The sequence below is a fragment of the Podarcis filfolensis genome, assembly GCF_964270895.1.
Source record: "Podarcis filfolensis genome assembly, chromosome: 9".
Taxonomy (NCBI): domain Eukaryota; kingdom Metazoa; phylum Chordata; class Lepidosauria; order Squamata; family Lacertidae; genus Podarcis; species Podarcis filfolensis.
In genome coordinates, this window is record NC_139610.1 from 70,337,914 (window position 1) to 70,358,573 (window position 20,660).

Below are 20,660 nucleotides of genomic sequence, written 5' to 3' on the forward strand. Positions count from 1 at the left end.
TAAAAGGCTAACAGCTTCAGTGGAGTGGTATTATAGCCACAAGTAGCCTCCAGCTTTACACAGCAAAGGACACTTTTACATGCGCTCTACAACAGCTCTGCACAAACACAAAGGTATTAGTTTGGGGTGAAGAGTCCTACAGCTCGGGAGTCTCCCATTTCATTTCTTTTATTTTTATTTTTTAAAACAAATAAATAAGAAAAGGAACATGAGGCTGGGAAGGAAGTTTTGATAGTTTAGGGGTTTTTTTGTCTTCCCCTTGAATAGTAAAAGTAGATTATTGAAAATGAAGAAATACTTAAATAAACCTATTGCACAACTTATCAACATATTTGATAATAAAAGTTAATACTCATATATGTATATATATTTTCCCTTTAACTAGGGTTGTTTACAGAGACTACTCAAAAGCTGCAACGGAGTTAAAATTGCAACAATTTTCCTTTAAATATCTCTTAAGAGATTCCCAACTTTAAATGAACTCCTGCTTGTGCCTATCTTTGATCTTTTCTGAAAGATTGTCTAATTCAGCATATTCTATCATCTTCAATAACCATTTTGATCTAGTGGACTTTTTTTTGGTAAGGACGGGAAGTCAAAGTTTATGTACAAAATTTATTGTTAGAAGACTTGTATCCTGTAATTGGATTTTTGTTTTGATGAGTGGTATTTACAGATAACAGTAATGATACGTTCTTGCTGTGTAGATGCAATTATGGAAAATAAAGCATGAGGGGGGCGGGGAGGAAATGAAGAAATACATGGAAATACTGCCTAACATGTAGTTTTATCAAAATCTAGCTTTTTGGCACAGAAATTGAGTCTGTTTGCAGCAGCACCTGCATAGCATTGTGAAGGCAGCATTATTGGCAGTTACTTGGAGGTCATGGTTAGCAATTCTATTAACACGGAATATGTTATCTGATGCAATTACCTTGCTAATGGCAAATGGGACTGGGATTATGAACAAACTCTATATATGGGGATGCTGCAAAAGCCTTTGTGTCAATTTCTGATGCTCTCACAGCGAAATGCAACCGTCATTTCAATACTTTCTGTCATACTCTACTGTAACCCACAAAAGTGAGCTCAAACTGAGAGAACTCTGTAAATAGGATCAGGCTTGATTCTCAATGGTTGGGATGCCTAGGGTGATGAGAGTCAGAAGACAGGCTTAGCCCCTCCATCCCATAGGTGTCAAGGACAAAATATTAACTACAAATAGTTCAATATCCACTTTGTCCACCAGCTGAATGCTGCCATCCATTTTCCAACGCACATATGCCAGAAAGGGAGTTTCTGCAAAGTAAATTTTTCAACAGCACAAATATTGCAAGAGCCCTTAAAGTCACTGGTTCTGGCGTTCATAATTCAGTTCCCCATCTGTAACGTTGGACCAATAGTATGACTGTTGAGGATTCCTAAGATTGTGCTGCCCACCAGAGATTAGACCCAGGGTGAAATAGAGACATTTAAAATAAATACATAAGATGAATTAGGATTCCCCTTCCATCATTTCAGTACTAGACTCTGGAGGGAGAAGAGCGGGAGAGAAACAATCACATCTGGACCATCTTTTTAGCCATTCATGTGTCTACTGGCTTTTGACAATACTAGGCCCCCTAATGTGCAACCCTTTTCTGTTAGCAGTTGTTGGGTGCTATGGCAATGCAAAATGCACTGGCATATTCAGGAGTGTCTGAGGCAGTCTTCACTGATCTGGAATGCACACCGGTGGCACTGTGGTGTAAACCACTGAGCCTTGGGCTTGCCAATCGGAAGGTCGGCGGTTCGAATCCCCTCAACGGGGTGAGCTCCTGTTGTTCGGTCCCTGCTTCTGCCAACCTAGCAGTTCGAAAGCATGTCAAAGTTCAAGCAGATAAATAGGTACTGCTCCGGTGGGAAGATAAATGGCATTTCCGTGTGCTGCTCTGGTTTTGCCAGAAGCGGCTCAGTCATACTGGCCACATGACGTGGAAAAACTGTCTGCGGACAAACATCGGCTCCCTCGGCCAGTGAAGCGAGATGAGCACTGCAACCCCAGATTCATTCGCTACTGGACTTAACTGTCAGGGGTCTTTTGCCTTTACTTTAAGGCAGTCTTCACTGATCTGGAATGCTCCAGATGTTTTGGACTACAACTCCTATTAGCCCCAGCCAAGACAGCTGATAGGAGCTGTAGTCCAAAACATCTGGAAGGCCCTAGGTTGGCAAAGGCTAGCCTAAGGCCATACAGACCAGGGCCTGATCCACAGAGATTAGACCCATCAGCTCAGCTGAAAGTCTTGGTGCTTGGTGCATCGAGGGAAGTCCTTTAGAACACATTGGTTTCACAGCGCTGGGGTTGCATACACACCACCCATTTGAAGCACATTTAAAGCACGTGACTTCCCCCAAAGAATCCTGGGAGCTGAAGTTGTTAAGGGTGCTGGGAACTGTAGCTCTGTTGGAGGTCAGTTGCAGCTCCCAGCATCCTTTGTGGAAGAAGCATACTTTAAATGCTGTGTGTGTGCGCGCAGCCTTAGTGACCAACCAAAAATCAAAATGTGGAGCCAGATTCTGCTTTTTAAGAAATCTTCAGCGATTCAAATAATCAGCAAGTGGTTTTTTGGTTGGCAAGCAAGGGGATTAGCACAACAGACACAATCAAATATCTTGCCTGGCATTAACCCTTCGTCTTGATATTATATCTCTCCTAATTTTCTCTTCTGGAAGCAGTAAGCAGAACTAACGATGGAAAAACTCATCAACAGAGCTGCATTTTCATACTTCTGGATAGTGTCTGCCTCTGGATTCTGGCCTAGAATAACACAGTTTCTTATCTCAGCTGTTGCAGGCTACTTAGCAAAAGGTAAACCATTAATCCAAGAGTGGAAATACCCTGAGGGTTCAACAAGCCTCACTTTTCAAGCATCTCCGTCTGCCGGGGTCACTTGTCAACTTAATCGGCAGTCTCCTTGCATAAGTTAAGGTCACCTGGGACAGCATCTTCACTTTATCATGAAACAATTACCCTGGTAGAATTGCCCTGATTCAGTAACGAGCGTCTTCCGCTGCAATTAGATTTGCAGAGACGACTCAGCAACGTGCAACAGTTCTCCAAGACAAATTAACAGACTGGAAACCATGACTAATGGACAACTTCGTGGAGTGTGGCACACACTGTGTGTCCTCAGTGGTTTAAAAATTTTTCATTTTCTGCCTGCTCACAGCTGGAGCGCATTCCGAAGAAACACAGTGAAGGGCAGAATCAGGGCATCTCATTTCAACTGTTGATCTTCTACCTCTAGGTAAGAAAAACCACACATACTTCACTGTGTAGGACATGTGCACATGTGTCAGGATGCTGTCAGCGACTCCTGGTTGGTTGCCCAGGAAAGTATAAAGACAAGTAAAAGTTTCTTACAGGCCTTTTTCATTTCAGACTTTACAGAGAGAAGCCATAGAACCCACCCTCTTGGATAATGGTGTTGTCCTGAGTGAAACTCCACACCCACCCACACACCGGTTTCTCCCACTTCCTCATTCATCATCATCATCACCATCACCTCCTCTATGGGTGCTGCTACATGCCCTCTGTCTTTGAGCTCTTTGCTCTCCTACTTTCAAGACCCGCCGGATTCTGGGAGATGGAGGGTCTGGAATACTTTCTAGTGACAACGTGTCAGCCAGCTGCTGCTCCGACTCTGCCTGCTCCTCCTCTCCCTAATTTCCCAACTTTCCCCCTCTGAGCTGTGACCTCTCACAAACCACTGTTGTAAATCTATCCTGTCTTCCTCTTCCTCCTCCCTGGAAGGGTCAGGATGGGGAGGTGGTCTCCACCATTCCTCCTCCTCAGCCCAGCCTCTGGCATCCCCCCCTTCCAAAGTCATCCGCCTCTGACATGTTTGCAAGTGTTGGAGGCAGTATGCCCTGGGGATCACGACTGGGGAGAGAGATATTGTGCTTTCTTCCTGTTTGTGGGCTTCCCTACAGGCATCTGATTGGCTGCTATGAGAACAGGACTAGGTGGAGCTTTTGACTCACCCGGGTAGCAGGGTTTTTCTTCTGATCTTATATATGCAACATGCAATGGGAACCTGTGATCAACTGCAACCTTCCAGCAGTATAAAGCATGTGAAGTAGTGACACACTATCACTGTAAAGCTCTCCCCCTACCACACCCCATTTGCCCCTGAAAACAAATAAAACATTGAAATGTGCCAAATATAGCCCAAGAAGCCCAAATCTAGGATGGTCACGATAGAGAGCAAACATATGACAGCTCTGTGACTTTTTGCTCCATGAGATCTAGAATCTTGCTCTAAGGCTATAGGAAATCTTGGCCCTCTGAACAGTTGCACTTCATTCAGTGCTGGAAGCGAGATTCCTTCATTCCTGGTGTAAACCTTCATCATGGGGGAAGCAAGCATCGCATAAGCTCTATGAAACTTTTCTTTTCCAATAAACTTCTCGAGTCAACTGAACGCCTGTGTCATAAATAATTTCAGATGCTAGGGGACCCAAACTGATACTCCGCTGTCTGCAGTCACGTTCAGACTTTTCAGCTTGTGAGAGAGCACATGTTCCCTGAGGAATCTGAAGCTGTGTTAATGTGTTGCACAGATTTTACACTCACCCTTGCACTCTGGCCGGCGATAAGCTGATCGTCTTCAGTCTGAACACTCGTCCGGCTGCGAACATCGTAATCTTCCTGCTCAAAGTCAGAATCATCCTCTAGCTCTTCGGGAGTCTGGATTTAAAAATAGAGCAAGAAAGAGACGAGAAGGGGTGGCAGGCTTACAAAGGATACCAACAAACCCCAACCAACGAAAAAGCTATTTCATCAACTACCTGCCCAAAGAACACTGTCCTCCCCTTATTTTAAATTAACTTGTCTGCAAAGGCAGGCAGAACCCCAAATTGAATTGTGAAAGAAAGAAAGAAAGAAAGAAAGAAAGAAAGAAAGAAAGAAAGAAAGAAAGAGAAAGAAAGAAAGAAAATGAAGCTGTTCCAACCCTGTTCTTTTACAACTGGCATTCCTCGTCACCTTGCTGTGATTTTCTCTTAACGGGGTGAACATACATTTTGCAAACTAACACCCAATGGACCTGTGTCCCATCCCCCCCCCGAGCATAATATTTCAAAATAATTGTTTTTGGTCTCTGGAAAAGGAAGACCCAATAATATTATCACACCAAACTGATTGCAAAAATCTTTCAAGAGATTAGGGAGGCACCTTGAGCTAGGAACTTGAAAAGAAAAGAGAAATTTAAACTGGACACATTCGGAAGTGTAATTTGTTCATTTATTTTACTAGGCAGATCAAGAGCTGTTCGACAGTGGAACAGACTCCCCCGGGAGATTGAGGACTTCATTGGAGGTTTTTAAGCAGAGGTTGAACTAGATGCCCCTTCCAACTCTGCAATTCTATTATTCTATGGTGATGCAAGGGACTTTGCAGCAGGAAGTGGCAGACAAGATGTGCAACACCCCCAGGTCAGTACAGGTGAAGGAAATGGGAATCCTCCTTGGATTATTTATTTATTCATTCTTCCCTTGCCCTTCTGGCTGGGTTTCACCAGCCACTCTGGGCAGCTTTCAACAAAAGATTAAAAATACATTAAAACACCAGTCATTAAAAACTTCCCTAAACAGGGCTGCTTTCAGATGTCTTCTAAAAGTCAGATAATTGTTTATTTCCTTGACATCTGATGGGAGGGCATTTCACAGGGTGGGCGCCACCACCGAGAAGACCCTCTGCCTGGTTCCCTGTAACCTCACTTCTTGCAGTGAGGGAACTGCCAGAAGGCCCTCGGAGCTGGACCTCAGTGTCCAGGTTGAACGATGTCAAGTCGATGTTCTTGTCAAGTTTTCCCTCCTCCACGCATCCTAGAACATTTTTAGGGTTTCAGGGCTGCAGATGCCCTCTGCCTTAAAAAGGGCCCCAGCAAGATGGAATAAGGCAATGGCATTTCTTTCATGGTGCATGGGGTGTGTGTATGCTGTGTCAAGGCATGTCAAGCCACAGGATATCGGGGCAAAAATAAAAGCCAGAAAGCTCTCTCGATTGCTAAGATAGCTTTATGCTGTTTTCAAAGTGCACAAGAGGACAAACACCCCTTTCCCCCAACGCAAGACTGTGCTCTGCTGTTCTTGCCGTTCTCCCTTTAACTCCCACATGAAATCAGCAGGAGTTCTGCACACATAAGAAGAAAACAGTCAAGGTAACCTTATCCTAGCAAGAAGGGGAGAGGAGAGTCATTCTCTCTTATCTGAAACATACTCATTGATCCCTCCCCCTATGGAGGCAGGCTGCGCCCCAGTACCTGAGGGGGTCCAACAGTGACTGCTGGAGACCAAAGGCCTGCATGATTCAAACAAATAGTGAACCCCTGGCACTGCTGCAATGCTCCTGCACTTTTCCATGGTTGTCTTCTGCAGGCACAAGCAACATCGATTGCCTGTAGTACAGGGACAGCCGGAGAGAAGCCTCTGTTTGTCACCCCTGTTGCAACCAAACAACAATTAACAATGACAGGCACCCTCCCTCAGGCCTCTGCCAGGTCACAAATTCATAGGATTCTGTCTTGTTGGAAATTCATGGGATGAACTTGTGTTGTGTAGTGACTAAGGGACTAAGGGACCCCCACAGCCAGCAAGATTGAATTTTCTGCCCACCAGCTGGTGAGAGAAGGATCCAGCCCTGATGGGGTCTGCTTTCCCAACATGTTCAGCATGAGAAACATGCTGGTGAAGCAGACTCCTGAAACCCACAGCTGGTGAGCAGAAGGTTTGATCCTGCTCACTTTTACTGTGTGCGTGTGTGTTCCTCTGCTTGGGACAACTGTGCATAGCTAAGTCTCCTTTTTCCCACCTGTTGCCCCATCCCGACAGCCCCTGATGACTCTGGGAGGCCCAACCTGGCTTGCGGTTATCCAGGGCTGTCTCCACCCAAGTCAGCCAGAGCCTAGATCTGCCTGAATCACTTTGGGGTTCAGACAAATTTGCTGGATAAGCCTAATACACACCCTGTTTCAGTGATGACTTCAACAAAAAATGTTCTCCCATTCAGAGCGAGGGAAGGAAGGGTTGCCCTCACTCTGATGGGGCTACTTTTTGTCTTGTAGCCAAATCTGATACTCAGAAGGACCACGAACAGGAATGAAACAAGAAATATTGGGGTGATTGGGTATTTTTTTTTTTTGCAGGAGGGGATAAACTTTCTTTTTTGCACCCTGATAATGCCAGCGTGAATATGGATAGGCTCTCTTGCTACAGTCATTTGGTGCAATCCTGGAACAGTACGCCTTAACAGACTCCTATGTTCTGCTTATGGCACATTTTCGTTGGCATTCTGTGGATTCATTTATTGGGGGGGGGTTGAATATCAAAAAATGATCCTCCGCTGAAATACCATGTTGATTTGAGTATTTAATTTGCACCAACCGTTTCTGCAGAGTTTACTAAGATGGAGAGCATTTCATAATGGATAGATGTGGAATGTTAACTAGCAACAGAGCATCTGGTCATTAGCAATGATATTTATATTAGGAGGCAAGTCTGACATGAAAGCTACTGTAAGGATTAGGCCTTTCCCTGGCCTATTAAGGACTTAATCTTTTTATACATCTGGCTGATCTTTTTGTACTTCCTACTTTCCTTTTCACAGGCATCAACAAGTTCTTGGTTCAGCCTATAAGTAAAACACAATTTGCCTACTGAAAGCTACTACAAGAGTTGCTTTCTTCAAAACTGTTGCTTGCCTGGGTTCAGGCCTATTTGGACTGGGAAAGCCTGGCCTGATGCTGCTTTGAGATGAATGCCATAATCACTCCTGGCTGCAGAAACCACCTGAGACTCCAGAGACAAGTTGGAAGCCAGGAGCACTCCCAGACGATGAACCTGTCCCTTCAGGGGACGTGTAACCCCTCTGAGAACAGGTTGTACACCTAATTCCTAGACCCACAGAGAACTCACCCACAGCATCTCTGTCTTATCAGGATTCAGCTCAGTTTTTTTGCCCACATCTAGCCCATAATTCCTTCCACTTGCATATCGTCTTCTGATTGAGATGGAATGGAGATACTGAAGTGGTTGCCATTAGCAGTGATGGTGCTGTTCTCCAAATCCTTGAGCAACAGATCCCAATGGTCCCATATAATGTTGAATAGTTTAGGAGACAGAATGGACAGTTGTGGGACCCCACAACTAAAAAAATGAAGTTGCAAGCGCCTGTATCCTAGCATTGCTTACTGATAGTGCTCCTGCAGACAGGAAGAGAACCACTGTAATACTGTACCCCCAACTCCCATCTCAATAAGTAGTTCCTAGTAGGAGACTATGGTTGACAGACATTGAGAGATCCAGGAGAACCAACAGGGTCGGACTCCCGCTGTCTCTCTCCCAATAAAGGACATCCATCAAGGCAGCCAAGACTGTTTTGGTGCAAAATCCAGTCCTGTAACTAGACTAGAATGGACTTCGATAGTCAGCTTCCTCCAAGCTTACCTGCAGCTCGCTCGCTCCATTCTCTTAATCACCTTGGAATGGAATATGAGAGACTGGACAAGAGTTTTCTAAAACCTCTGGATCGAGGGAGGGCTTCTTCAAGAGGAATCACACCATCGCCTCTTACATGGTGGTGAGCATAACTCCATCCCCTATTGGGGCATTAACCACCTCCTGGACCCACCCAGTCAGTCATCTCCTAATAGATTTTTTCAGCTGGGATGGGCAGGGATCAAGTGGGCATGTTGTCACTCGCACTACTGCCAGCATCCCATCTGCAGCCTTGGGCTGCAGCATCTGAAGCTACAATGTGATCTTTGATGGTGCTCTAGTGGAACTATAAGTGAACCAGTTGTGGTCTCATTAGGAATGAAGGAAGCATTTAGGAGAGACCAATTTACATGAGCAGCATCATGTGATATCGAAAAAGCAACGTGAGGCTGATGCTAGAGTAGCTCTTTCTGCATGTTCTTGGTTCTCCCACATGATTCGTCCATTCTGGCTTTACTGGAGTGGGAAGCAGTAGAGAAGGGCCATAGCTCAGTAGAAGCGCCTCTGCCTTCCATGCAGAAGCTCTCAAGTTCAACCTCCAGCATCTTCATGTAAGGCTGTGAGATACCCCTTCCTGGAACCCCAGGGAGCCACTGCCAATCTGTGCATAGAATACTGAGCTGGAAGGAGCAGAGATCGGACTCAGTAGAAAGCAGCCTGCTCCAGTGGACTAAGGTGAAAAGTCTCCAGCTATCTTCACTGCATGCTATAAAAAAACTGTGCAGGATTCTGCTCAAGAAAGGAAGCATGATGAAGGGTGTGCTAAAACACACACACATCGTTCGGAGTCCATGTCACTGTTCAAATGGATTGCGCTCCCTGAGTTTCAGTGATCAAATCTAAGAAACAGAAAAGCATTGCCAGGGGACAGCAGAAGAGTCATCCAGCACAATCGCTTGACTTTCGGACAATTGAAAAATGAGACAAAGGAGTGGAGAAAATTCTCTCTCTCTCTCTGTGCGTGTGTGTAGTCTTGAGCTTTTTTCCAGCGGGTTTCATTATAACAACATCCAGGGGGAAACACCACGAGTTAGTGTGACAAAAGAATATGTACCAGGATGCCTATGGAGTGATGGAAGGAGCCTTGCAGTTAGCCTATTACTTTCCATTTCAAATTCAACAGCTGAAATCTACCAACTAAATGTATGACATTGGAAGTATTCCACCCTGCAATGTTCAGTAGGGAATGGATTCCCAAGCCCCATAAGAGAATATTATTATTTCTTTACTCTTCCGATTCACTTCCACAGATCACTGAAATGTAGCAAAACAGAGGCAAGGTTCCTCCCCCCCCCCCCGGCCACATTTATTAAAGTTGTGGGGAGGGAGAACCCTTCATCTAGTTTTTTAAAAAGAGGCTTTATTTCCTACGTGCCATGAGACAAATATCTCAGATAATTTTCTTTGTTCCGTGATGTGTACCCTGAACAATTACTGTGGGACAATGAATGCCTCTGACAGACAGCCTGATGAGATTACAAATCATTTCAATGTGCAGGTTTTCAGAAAAAGTCTAAAGAGGCACAACGAGAGGGAAACATGAGACTTACAGTGCCTGAACGAATAGCTCAGAATATATCTATGTTCCTATCTAAGAATTTGTGTCTATTTAAGTATCTATATGTATGTAAAGAGCTGCCAAGACATTTTGGCACCTGAGGTGAATCGCAAAATGGTGCTCTCACCACCTGGGAAGAAGGGGCGAGTGAAGATCTTCATCAGGAACAAAGGGGGAATAAAGATCTAGATTGGAAACAAGGGTGGGAGAAGACCAGCAGTGTCACTATTAGCCAAGAGGCCACTGTACCAGTAGCAGGCCGCCAGGGGCTGCCAAGGAGGTGAGCCACAAAGAGTGAGCCACAGCTGTTGGTGCCACTGCAGCAGCAGCGGGCGATGCGATTCATTCATCTGCTGCCCTTGTGGAGCCTGCTGCCCGAAGCGGTCACCTCATCTTCCTCATGTATTCCTGTGTCTTTATCTATATCTATGTCTCTATATAAGGGACGCGGGTGGCACTGTGGGTTAAACCACAGAGCCTAGGACTTGCCGATCAGAAGGTCAGCAGTTCGAATCCCTGCGATGGGGTGAGCTCCCGTTGCTCGGTCCCTGCTCCTGCCAACCTAGCAGTTCGAAAGCACGTCAAAGTGCAAGTAGATAAATAGGTACCACTCTGGCGGGAAGGTAAACGGTGTTTCCGTGCGCTGCTCTGGTTCGCCAGAAGCGGCATAGTCATGCTGGCCACATGACCCGGAAGCTGTACGCCGGCTCCCTTGGCCAATAAAGTGAGATGAGCGCCGCAACCCCAGAGTCGGCCATGACTGGACCTAATGGTCAGGGGTCCCTTTACCTTTACCTTTATGTCTCTATATCTTCATATTAGATCTGAGCGCCAGTTTAGTGACTTCAAATTGTGTATGCCCCATTCTCTGAAACGTTGGACCATGGGATTTAGAAGTATAAGAGGCACACACAACCATATTACCTGTGAGGGATAGTCAACATGAGGCCATCCAGAGGTTGTTGGACTGTAACTCCCATTAGCCCCAGGCAGCCTGGCCAGTGGTCAGGAATGATGGAAGTTGTTAAGTCTGACAACGTCTGGAGAGCAGCAGATTGTCTCCCCCTGCTCTGAGCTCATAGTCAGGGTCTCAAAGCACCGGAAGGGTGAAAATGGGGCTCCTGACATTGTGACATCAGGGGATTGACAGCAACCCTACCCACCTTCAAATGTGACCTGCGGGGATAAGGATCCCACCCACTGGGCCCAGTTCCCCACTACTGCTCTAAGATGGCACAACTTGCTTTGGCTTCGAAGGAGCGTTCAGGATTTTTATCAAGCTGGTAAGGCCAACATTAGAAAGCCACATGCAAAACCCTTCCCTCCCTTATTACGCTGTTTATCGTTTATTAAGGAGAGGGGAAAGGAATGCCTGATAAAATCAAATCAACTGGTTAGTCAACGTTGAAATGACAGTTTCCTTACTTGAATAGGCGCTGAAAACCATCCCTGTGGAGGTTCAGTGGAGCAGCAAGTTAATTTATTTATTCATTTAGATATTAAGAACACCTATCTCATACCCTGAGCTGCATACGTACATCAAACAGACACAATTGGTTCTAATCTTCATTACACAACTGAACTATAGTAAAACCAGATATTGAAATGTGCAATTTCTACGCCAAAGAAGGGTGTGTGCATAAAAGGGGGGGGGGGTGTTGCACATGTTTGGCTTTCAAATGCTGATCAGTATTTAGACTAGACTGGCTCTCCTCCTCCTCTGATTCTATGATATGCTTTTAGCTTTTTGCATTTTATTTGTGTTGTTTTAATTTGTGTAAGGCACCTTGAGTCCCAGTCAGGGCGAAAGACAGGATATAAATGAACAAGCAAGCAAGCAAATAAATAATAAATCTGATCATAGCTAAACTGTAGATTCACCATTTCCAGACCTCCCTTAAATCTCTCTCCTCTTATCTACTTTTTTGGTATAATTTTGTCCACGGGTAAATAAGAGGGTCCCAATCACAACCAACATTTAGAATGGGCCTTTAGATGTGTTTGAGCAAATCTGGTAAAATACAATTGCATGGCTGTGAGTATCATTTGTAAGACAGTATGGTTAGAAAGAACCCAGAAAGCTGTCCAGCTACATTCACCCAGTAAGAATCTTTCATAGCCAGCTCCCATAACCCAGCACAGGCCTGGACTTTAAAGCTGTGTGTCTAAGCCTTATTGTTTTTGTCCTGTTGTTTTCCCCAGGAAAACCTGCCATTCACCGTTGAATCAGAGCAAATGGCAATTAGGTTTACCATGGATTACTGTTTGCTCCGATTCAGTGATAAAACACGGGCTTTCCCAGGGAAATCTCTGGGACAAAAAATACCCCAATGCTTGGACATGGAGCTTTAAAGACCTAGGTCTGGAAAGCACAGTGCAAAGGGAAGTCTGGATGAGCCAAATAGTCCACAAAGGAGAGCATCTCGTCATGAGGCTCCTGGTTTAAGATATTCCCTCTCATCTTGATCTTCCTCACAGGGTTGTTGTAAGACAAAACACAGCTGTGATGGAAGAAGAAACACAAATGCAAGAATCAAACAAATTAAACCTTTTTCTTTCTTTACTTAGTGAGAGAGATTTCACACACAAACTTAATCTGCCGTCTCTGCTCCACGTTTATTCTGGCACCCAACGAACCTTGCGGATGACAGCACCATGCGAATGCCAAATTGTTCTCATATCCCTTCCGCCTGCCATGATACGTCCCCTTTAGGTCCAAGCCACTTCATTTCCCCCGGCGCTTTACGTACCCTTATCATCAGAACAGCTTTCCTTATGTCGCGAACTCCATCATAAACCAAGCGGGAGGCGTCTATGAACTCGTTCTCTTCAAACGGCTGTGGGACGTTCGCACTCAGGGCTTCAATGGCGACTTCAACTTGTTCGGCAAAACGTGGCATAACTAGATTAAACCAAATGAAAAGCTGTGAGAACACAGGCTGCCTTTCATGTATTTCGTACTCCCTCCCTTCCTTGCCCTTGGGCTTCAATACTTTCCAGCAGGCCCGGAATTAGCGGCTGCCGCAGAAATCAGGAAACAGGGAACTTTGCCGAAGAGTTTCACACCAACAGGGAAGAGGTGTGCGGTTCTCTGAGGGGAATGAAACAACCTCTTGTTCTACCAACACAGAGTCTACGTGACAAAGAACTTGCAAACTTATGATGGCGTAGCTTCAAGTCAGAAAAAAAAAAATTGGTCCCAAACAGCTACAACTCCTATGTCAAGTGAGACTGTTCTCTCAGCCTCACTACTCCAATCTGTAATATGGGGGCACTAATCCTGATATCCCTGTCAAGGGTGTTGTCACGGGTGTTGACATAATGTATGCAAAATGTTTTGAGAACCTTAAAATGACATAGAGATGCCAAGTAAGTAGAAGGGCTTGACTCAGGGAGACAGTGAAGTGTAGTGGTTAGAGTGTCAGACTAGGACCTGGCAGACCAAGGTTCAAATCTCTACTCGGTCCTGAAGTTCCCTGGGTGACCTTGGGTCAGTTACTGCCTCTCAGCCTAAACTACCTCACAGGGCTGTTGTGGGGAGTGACTGTTTTAGTTTAGATTGGATCAGTACAGCCTGTAGTTCATAATTTTATTATCTAAAATTAAATAAGTTAAATTAAAATGTACATAATGTGGTGGTGGATAATAGTAATAGTAATATTGCTACCTCTGCTAGTTTTCTGTTTGTCAACGTCCATGCCATGTAAAAAAAGAAAAGCAATTTACTGTACACTGTCACAAACCATGCCAAGCGAAAACTGCAGGTAGGCAGGCCAGAGGCTGTTTTTATTGAACTGAACAATAGTCATCTTGGCTACTCCATATCATGTCTGTAAAATGACAATTTGAACTTACAGAACACAATAGTCTTAATTTGTGAAAAAATGAGCCAAGAAACCTTCTGCCCACTGTCATTTTAACTAACAAACCACAGCGTAGCTCGCCATGAACAAGGACGACGGTTGTTCCTTACAACGATGCACGAGAAGTACATGGAAGACCCACCAGTTTCTTATTTCCAGCAGTGTGTAGAGCATGAAAGATGCTAATGGTTATCCGTGAGCAGTTCCCAATATTAATGGTTGGGGCGTGCATACATAGTTTATGAATATATGCATAATGGTCACATTCAATATTTATTTCAGCAATATATACCCTTGCTCTGGCTTTTTCATAGCTGGAAAACACACACACACAAATCTTAGAAGACTTCTCTGCTGACTTGCACAGCAATGCTAATAGCAATGAACAATCCTGTGAAAATGGGGATTGTAAGGACAGGAACTTGTTTGCACACAGGGCTGTTGTCCAGCATTAGTATACTCTGTGTGGGGGAACCAGTGCAGTCCAGTGTTGTCTACACTGACTGTGCAGAGACTCTCTGGGGCTCCAGGCAGATCCTCTCCCATTGGGGACTGAGCCTGAATCTGAATCCATTGGGAATTGAACCTGAATCTTTCTGCATGCAAAACAGATGCTCTACCATGGAACCACGTCCCTTCTTTTTCTGAGATGCACCCAGGTTCCCTCTACATTCTCCCGTTTCTTAATTTGTCCAACTTCTTTTGCCCACTTCCCCTTCCCCCCGGAAACTTAAGTTGTGCAGGATGCAATAAAAGGGGATTTTAAAAATCCCGAAAACCGTGATGAGAATGATGCTGGTATAAAGACTTTACAGGCCGAGTTGGCAGCTGAGAGGCCTACATAATGAACCTCTTCCACCTCCCCTGATATGCTCTTTAATAAATGCTTTTCAAAAGTCGCATTATCTTAATGATCAGGTTATGGTGAAACATATTTAGAAGTGACGATAATGTGTATTCAATTATTGTTTTTTGGAGTGAAAAAATACCCCCGAAGCACACTTTGCATTCTTTAAAAGACAATACGGTTGTTTGGGGGCAGGGTGCTGTTCCTTTATGTTTGGAAGAACGAAGTGGCAGCAACTTTGAACCCCCTCCTTTCACATTACTGAGCTCTTTGCATGATTCGAGACACTTGCTTTGTGCACAGTTTGGCAGGAGCAGCTCTTACATTAAATGTTATGCTCCGAACATGACTCACTGGAGTAAAGCCTGCTACAGGACTTAATCTATCCAAAATGAAATTAATTTTGCCAGCCTTCCTCTCTCTGCTGACATACTTTATAATGCCTCAGTGGGCACATCTTTCCCAGCGCTGCCTTCTTAGTCTGTGTGCTCAGCGTGTCGACACCTGCCATTTTGGAAAGGGGCTACCTAAAAGAGCGGCGGGGAGAGGCCAGCACACTTTTACAAATTCCTGTACTTACCTGCAGCTGGCACATAATCAAGGAAATGTAGAGGTGGAAGAAACCCCAAAGGTCATCTATGATACGATACAATATGATAATCTTTATTGTCATTGTCCCATATAGAACAACGAACTTGAAAAAACACACTACATAAGACATTCAAAACCAACACGCCTGCTATCCCAGCTATTCCAACCTGGTTAGCCCCTAAAAACTCTGATAGCCCATTTTTAAAATACAATATACTCCCATAGAGACTCCTTACACTGTGTTTAAAACCAAAATCGCATTTGGATAGAAACTGTTTCTCAAGCAGCTAATTCTAGTCTTTATAATCCTGTATCATTTCCGGGGTGTGCACTATCCTGCACTATCTCTGCAGCTTTCTTATGGCACCTGGAAGCATAGATTTGATCCAAGGTGGGAAGAGTGCACCCAATTATTCTCTCCGCAGTCTTTACAACCTTGGACAGCATTGTTTTTTTCCTGACCGTGCAGCTCCCAAACCACACACACAGACCATAAGTTGATATAGTCCAAGCCCCTGAAATGTTGACTACTTGTGTCTACTCTCCCTTTGTGATTTCCCCTTGCTTCCATCTCTTATACACGGCCTTCTTAAATCTCAGCTCATCTGTAAGCTCCTTATGCATCCACACCTGTTTCCTTAGATGCCTCCCAATTTTCTTTCTTGTTGGTTTTAAATTGCTGCACTAAAGTGGTGGAGGAAGAATGGGGAATGCTTGCTGAGTGCAGAATGGGGGAACGGGGGCCTGCACTGTGACACAGAAATGGAGGGATAAGAGTTGGGGCCAAACTGGCTAATGGGGCAGAAGGGGTGGACAGCAGCTGCCTAGTTTAAATGGCATGCTTTTGCTTGACAGCCTAAATCCATAAGGCCTATGAGCTTCATTAACTACAAATCCGAATACAGTGTCTGAAATCCCCTTGAAACTGGTGCCAAAGTTTTGTAATCATTTTGTAGCGAAAACCCTGCACTTTGTAGCACCCCACAAGCAGAGTAATTGATAATTCAAACTGGGGTTCATAGTTAACACCCCAACACCCAATGTTATATGATCTTCTCGAAACTAGTTTTGCAACCGTTTTGTAGCGAAAACCCCACATTTTGTAACACCCCACAAATGGAGCGATTTACACTCAAAATGGGGGTCATGGGTATGACTCCAAAACCCAACATTGTCTGATTCCATCCAAGCTGGCACAAAACTGTAGCAAAAGTTTTGCAGCGAAAACCCCGCAATAGACTCTCAATCCCAGGAATCACGGGGTCACCCCAACACCCAATGTCATCCAATGCACTTCACACTGGCACAAAACTTTGGCAAGAGTTTTGCAGAAAGCACATCAAGGAATACATGAAAATGGAGTTCCAGGTTAACGTGAGAGTTGTGCTGTTTTCAACCTTATTGTCCTGAACTTCCCCACCCACATTTTTTACACCCCCAAAAGTGGGGTACTGCCTTTCTCAGCGTGGGGAGGGGCCATTCTAGGCTTACCTTACTTTGTTTTTCAATGCATGTATCAGACTGGTGCACAACCACTAAACAGCAAGGCAACTAACTATCTCGTAAGTTCACATTCTGGGTAATACCCCCTTCCATTTTTCTTTTATTTTAATATGTATAGTAACTGTGGACCACGTATCATTTCTCTTCCCTCGTGGCCCCGTTAATGTTCTGTTCTCCAGACACAGCAACCAGCCACAACAGGCACTTTTGGTCTAACATCAGCTTTGATCCAAGCACTGAAGATTCACGGAAATCAAAGAGCAGAGCAGAAACGGGTTGGGGAGGGGCAAGTTCCACATGTTTTATGGCCCCATATGCTTTATGGCCTTCTAGCTCGGCCATATGCAGAAGACCAGGGAAATTGTAGCCCAAGGCACAGCAATAAGAGACTAAAGCACTGAATATTTTAAAGGGAGTATTTACGTGATGCAGCGTGAGAGCTCTGCCGGCACCCTGGAAATATGCATGGGGAAATGTGCACTTTAAATGCTTCTACGTTCTATGCAGTGCAACAACTTGAAACAATGCAGGGCATGAAAACCAGCATTTGAAACGCCCGCCCGCCCCTTCCAAAAAGGGTTTAATCTGAATATATTCCCCTCCTTCATTTCTTTATTTGAGTATTTACAAATGGCAGTTTCATCAACATGCAACGGCCGTGTACAATGAAATCATTAAAGACATAAAACGCAGAACAAATTGTATATTTGATTTATGATAATATAGGAGGGTGCTTTGCGACTGAGTGTTCTACCAACTCATTTAAAGAAAAATAAACAAATAGGAAAATGACCGAGACTTGAGTCACTGGTGCAACTACCCTACAAGCCTTAAAAGGTAAAGGTAAAGGGACCCCTGACCATTAGGTCCAGTCGTGGACGACTCTGGCGCGCTCATCTCGCTCTATAGGCCGAGGGAGCGGGCGTTTGTCCGCAGACACTTCTGAGTCATGTGGCCAGCATGACTAAGCCTCTTCTGGCGAACCAGAGCAGCGCACGGAAACGCCGTTTACCTTCCCGCTGGAGCGGTACCTATTTATCTACTTGCACTTTGACGTGCTTTTGAACTGCTAGGTGGGCAGGAGCTGGGACCAAACAACGGGAGCTCACAGGTGATCACAGTGATGTGGCCAATTTATTCTGTTTGGCACCTCATATATATATATATATATATATATATATATATATATATATATATGCATAAATTGATCTAACTGACATTTAAGCACACAATGTATAAAACAGACAATATACATAATTTGGAACTTTTTACACCACAAATTAAAAGTGACCATAAAAGATATGGGGTTGTGGCCAACTAAGCGCAGAGAAGACTCATTGAAACCAGTCAACAGTCAGCAACAGTCAGTCCTTGCAATGGGTCCACTCTGAGTAGGACTATTATGGGCTACAACCCCGAGGAAAGTGCTCCATCATATTGCTATTTATATCACGCCCCCTCTTAACTACCAGCCAGTGGAATGAGGACCCTAAAAAGAGGCTCACCTACCACAGTGTTTTTTGGGTGCCGAAAGAAAAACCTCCTTTTTCTGCCAGGCTTTTTAACACCTCTTAGAACACTTTAATGATATTTAATACTGTCTAATTTTAGTCTGTTTCACCAGTTGGGTGAGTTTGAGCCTTCACAGCGGAGTTTTTAGAGTTGCATTTGGCTTAAGCTCTACTGAGAGGAGACCCATTGCAATCTTCTATGGACTGTAGCAGGCCTTAGTCGGATTCAACCATGGATTTTATATGACAGTGATGATTGAGTTAATCATTCTACTTGTCCCTTCTGCAAAGGCAGCCAAGGTGGCAAGCCATTTGTTGCTGTTGGTTAGTTTTATTCTGAACAGTTTGTATTTTGCTGTGTTTTTAAATTGTTTGCTTTTGCTTTTTATGTCATTGTACATCATCCAGAGGCTTGCTTACAGCATGAGGCAATTGATAAATATAATTATTAATGGCAATAATATAGATATGATCAAAAGAAACACCCAAAGGTAAATGGAAAAACCCAAATCCAAGAAAATACAAATCATGTTGAAGGGAAACTAGCACACAAGTAACAACAGATTTCAGAGCTATTTGTATCAATTCAGAATGCATTTTTTTCTGCTCAAACTGGCACTTTCCAAAGAGGAAAAAATTCATCTCTGGCAACACAACACTGCCCACATGGAAATGTAATTATTTGAAACTGAAAATGACCCAACTGGTTATCAAGACCACAGAGTTCTTTTGTGGGAGGGAGGGGAATGCCTTCGTTTCTGAATTATAATGGGAAAAATGAAGAATTAAACACGACATTTTATTTAGCTTGGAGTGTTTGGCAAAGTCTCATTCTATGAGGACGGTAAATTCCATGCCAGAGGATTCTAAATATTTAATGCAAGTTTTATTACATTTAAATCTGATATAAAAGGCTTTGTGTGGCTAATTTCCAACATTTTGAGCCTGATTGTTATGGGCATAATTAAAAGAAAGCATGCTTTTAACAGTAGTGCCATAACAGTATTACATGATTTGGCACTGGCAATTAATCTAGTATGCATTCAGCATCCACATATATATCACAAATATTCCAAAGGTTGCCAATTGGAAATTGATATACAAGTCCTTCTGGGATTCAACAAATTTCACTATAAATACAGTCCCATGAGAGAGAGTTAGCTAGTTCAGCAGTTTTCACTTTAGTGATTTGGTAGATACGTCGTGGTTAGATTTGGGCAACAGTGCTTTGCCAGAAATTCCAGGGGCTTCTGTAATCCTCCAACAGGTATGTTGGACCAGATCTTATGTTTATGTTTCATTTTTCTGCCTCTCTCGTCAATTAACTGAGGATCACCTAGAAACATTCACTGTCAATTGATTCAGGATAAAGAAAATAAAACACTTCTGCGCACAAGGCATAATTAACTGCAATTAACTGTGAATTGCAGAATTTACTGCTGTAGGATATGGTGTTGTTCATTATCCTAGATGGCTTTGAAAGAGGATTATAGAAATTAATGGAGGATAGTTAGCAGCCACTAGAGGGGGCATGATGGGGCGGTGGTGCTAATCTGATCTCTGGTGGGTTGTGTCATTGCTGCTTACTGGGAGATGGGGGGGGAGCGGGTGTAGCAGCAGTGAGGTTGGGTCTGCTCATCTGTCAATCACCTGACATCAAGTGAGCCAGCCTCAAAGGAAAGGGCTAGGAAAACATTCTTAAATGCACACCAAATCCTTCCTTTGCAGTCCAGATTGAATTCAAGCCATGGCTGCAAAGGAACATTTTGTCCTTTGCCTCGTGGTTGCAAAGGGAAAATATCCCTTACTTGAATTCAAGTCGGGGATGCAAAGAAAGAATCGAGAGTGCACTTTTGACTAGTTTGACAATATGCAGGGTTTAGATTAAGAATGCCTAGAACTGGGATGGATAACCTAGTGCTCTCCAGATTTTGTTGGACTGTATACAAGTCCTGTCATACTTGAGCACTGGTCCAGCTGGCTGGGCCCGATGGGCACTGGAATCCATCATCATCTGGGCGGGGGCCACAGATTAGCCTAGAAACATAGAATTATACTCTAAACCAGGTACATTTTGAATCATCTGCTTGAACTCTTGTGGAAATACCTTAGTAGGAGACTGGCAAACTAGCAATTGATATACTTCTGTGTGGCATCCAAGAACTTTACATTCCTAGCTTGGCCTTCAAAATGGAGTATCACCGATCTGCAAGGCAAATTGTTTCTCTGTGTTTGCATGCTTCTGT

At 44.1% G+C, this 20,660-nt stretch overlaps 1 protein-coding gene across 4 annotated transcripts in view; it reads right to left on the bottom strand.

Moving 5' to 3' along the window:
- The window catches only part of CTNNA2 (catenin alpha 2), a 398,693-nt gene that overhangs the window by 47,676 nt on the left and 330,357 nt on the right, over positions 1-20,660 (bottom strand). For all 4 annotated transcript variants that reach the window (XM_083571203.1, XM_083571202.1, XM_083571205.1 and 1 more), the window contains 2 exons: positions 12,850-13,001; positions 4,619-4,732 (listed from right to left, as the gene is read on the bottom strand). In XM_083571203.1, the coding sequence (XP_083427329.1) occupies positions 4,619-4,732; positions 12,850-13,001 (266 nt within the window). The remainder of the gene's footprint in view (positions 1-4,618; positions 4,733-12,849; positions 13,002-20,660) is intronic.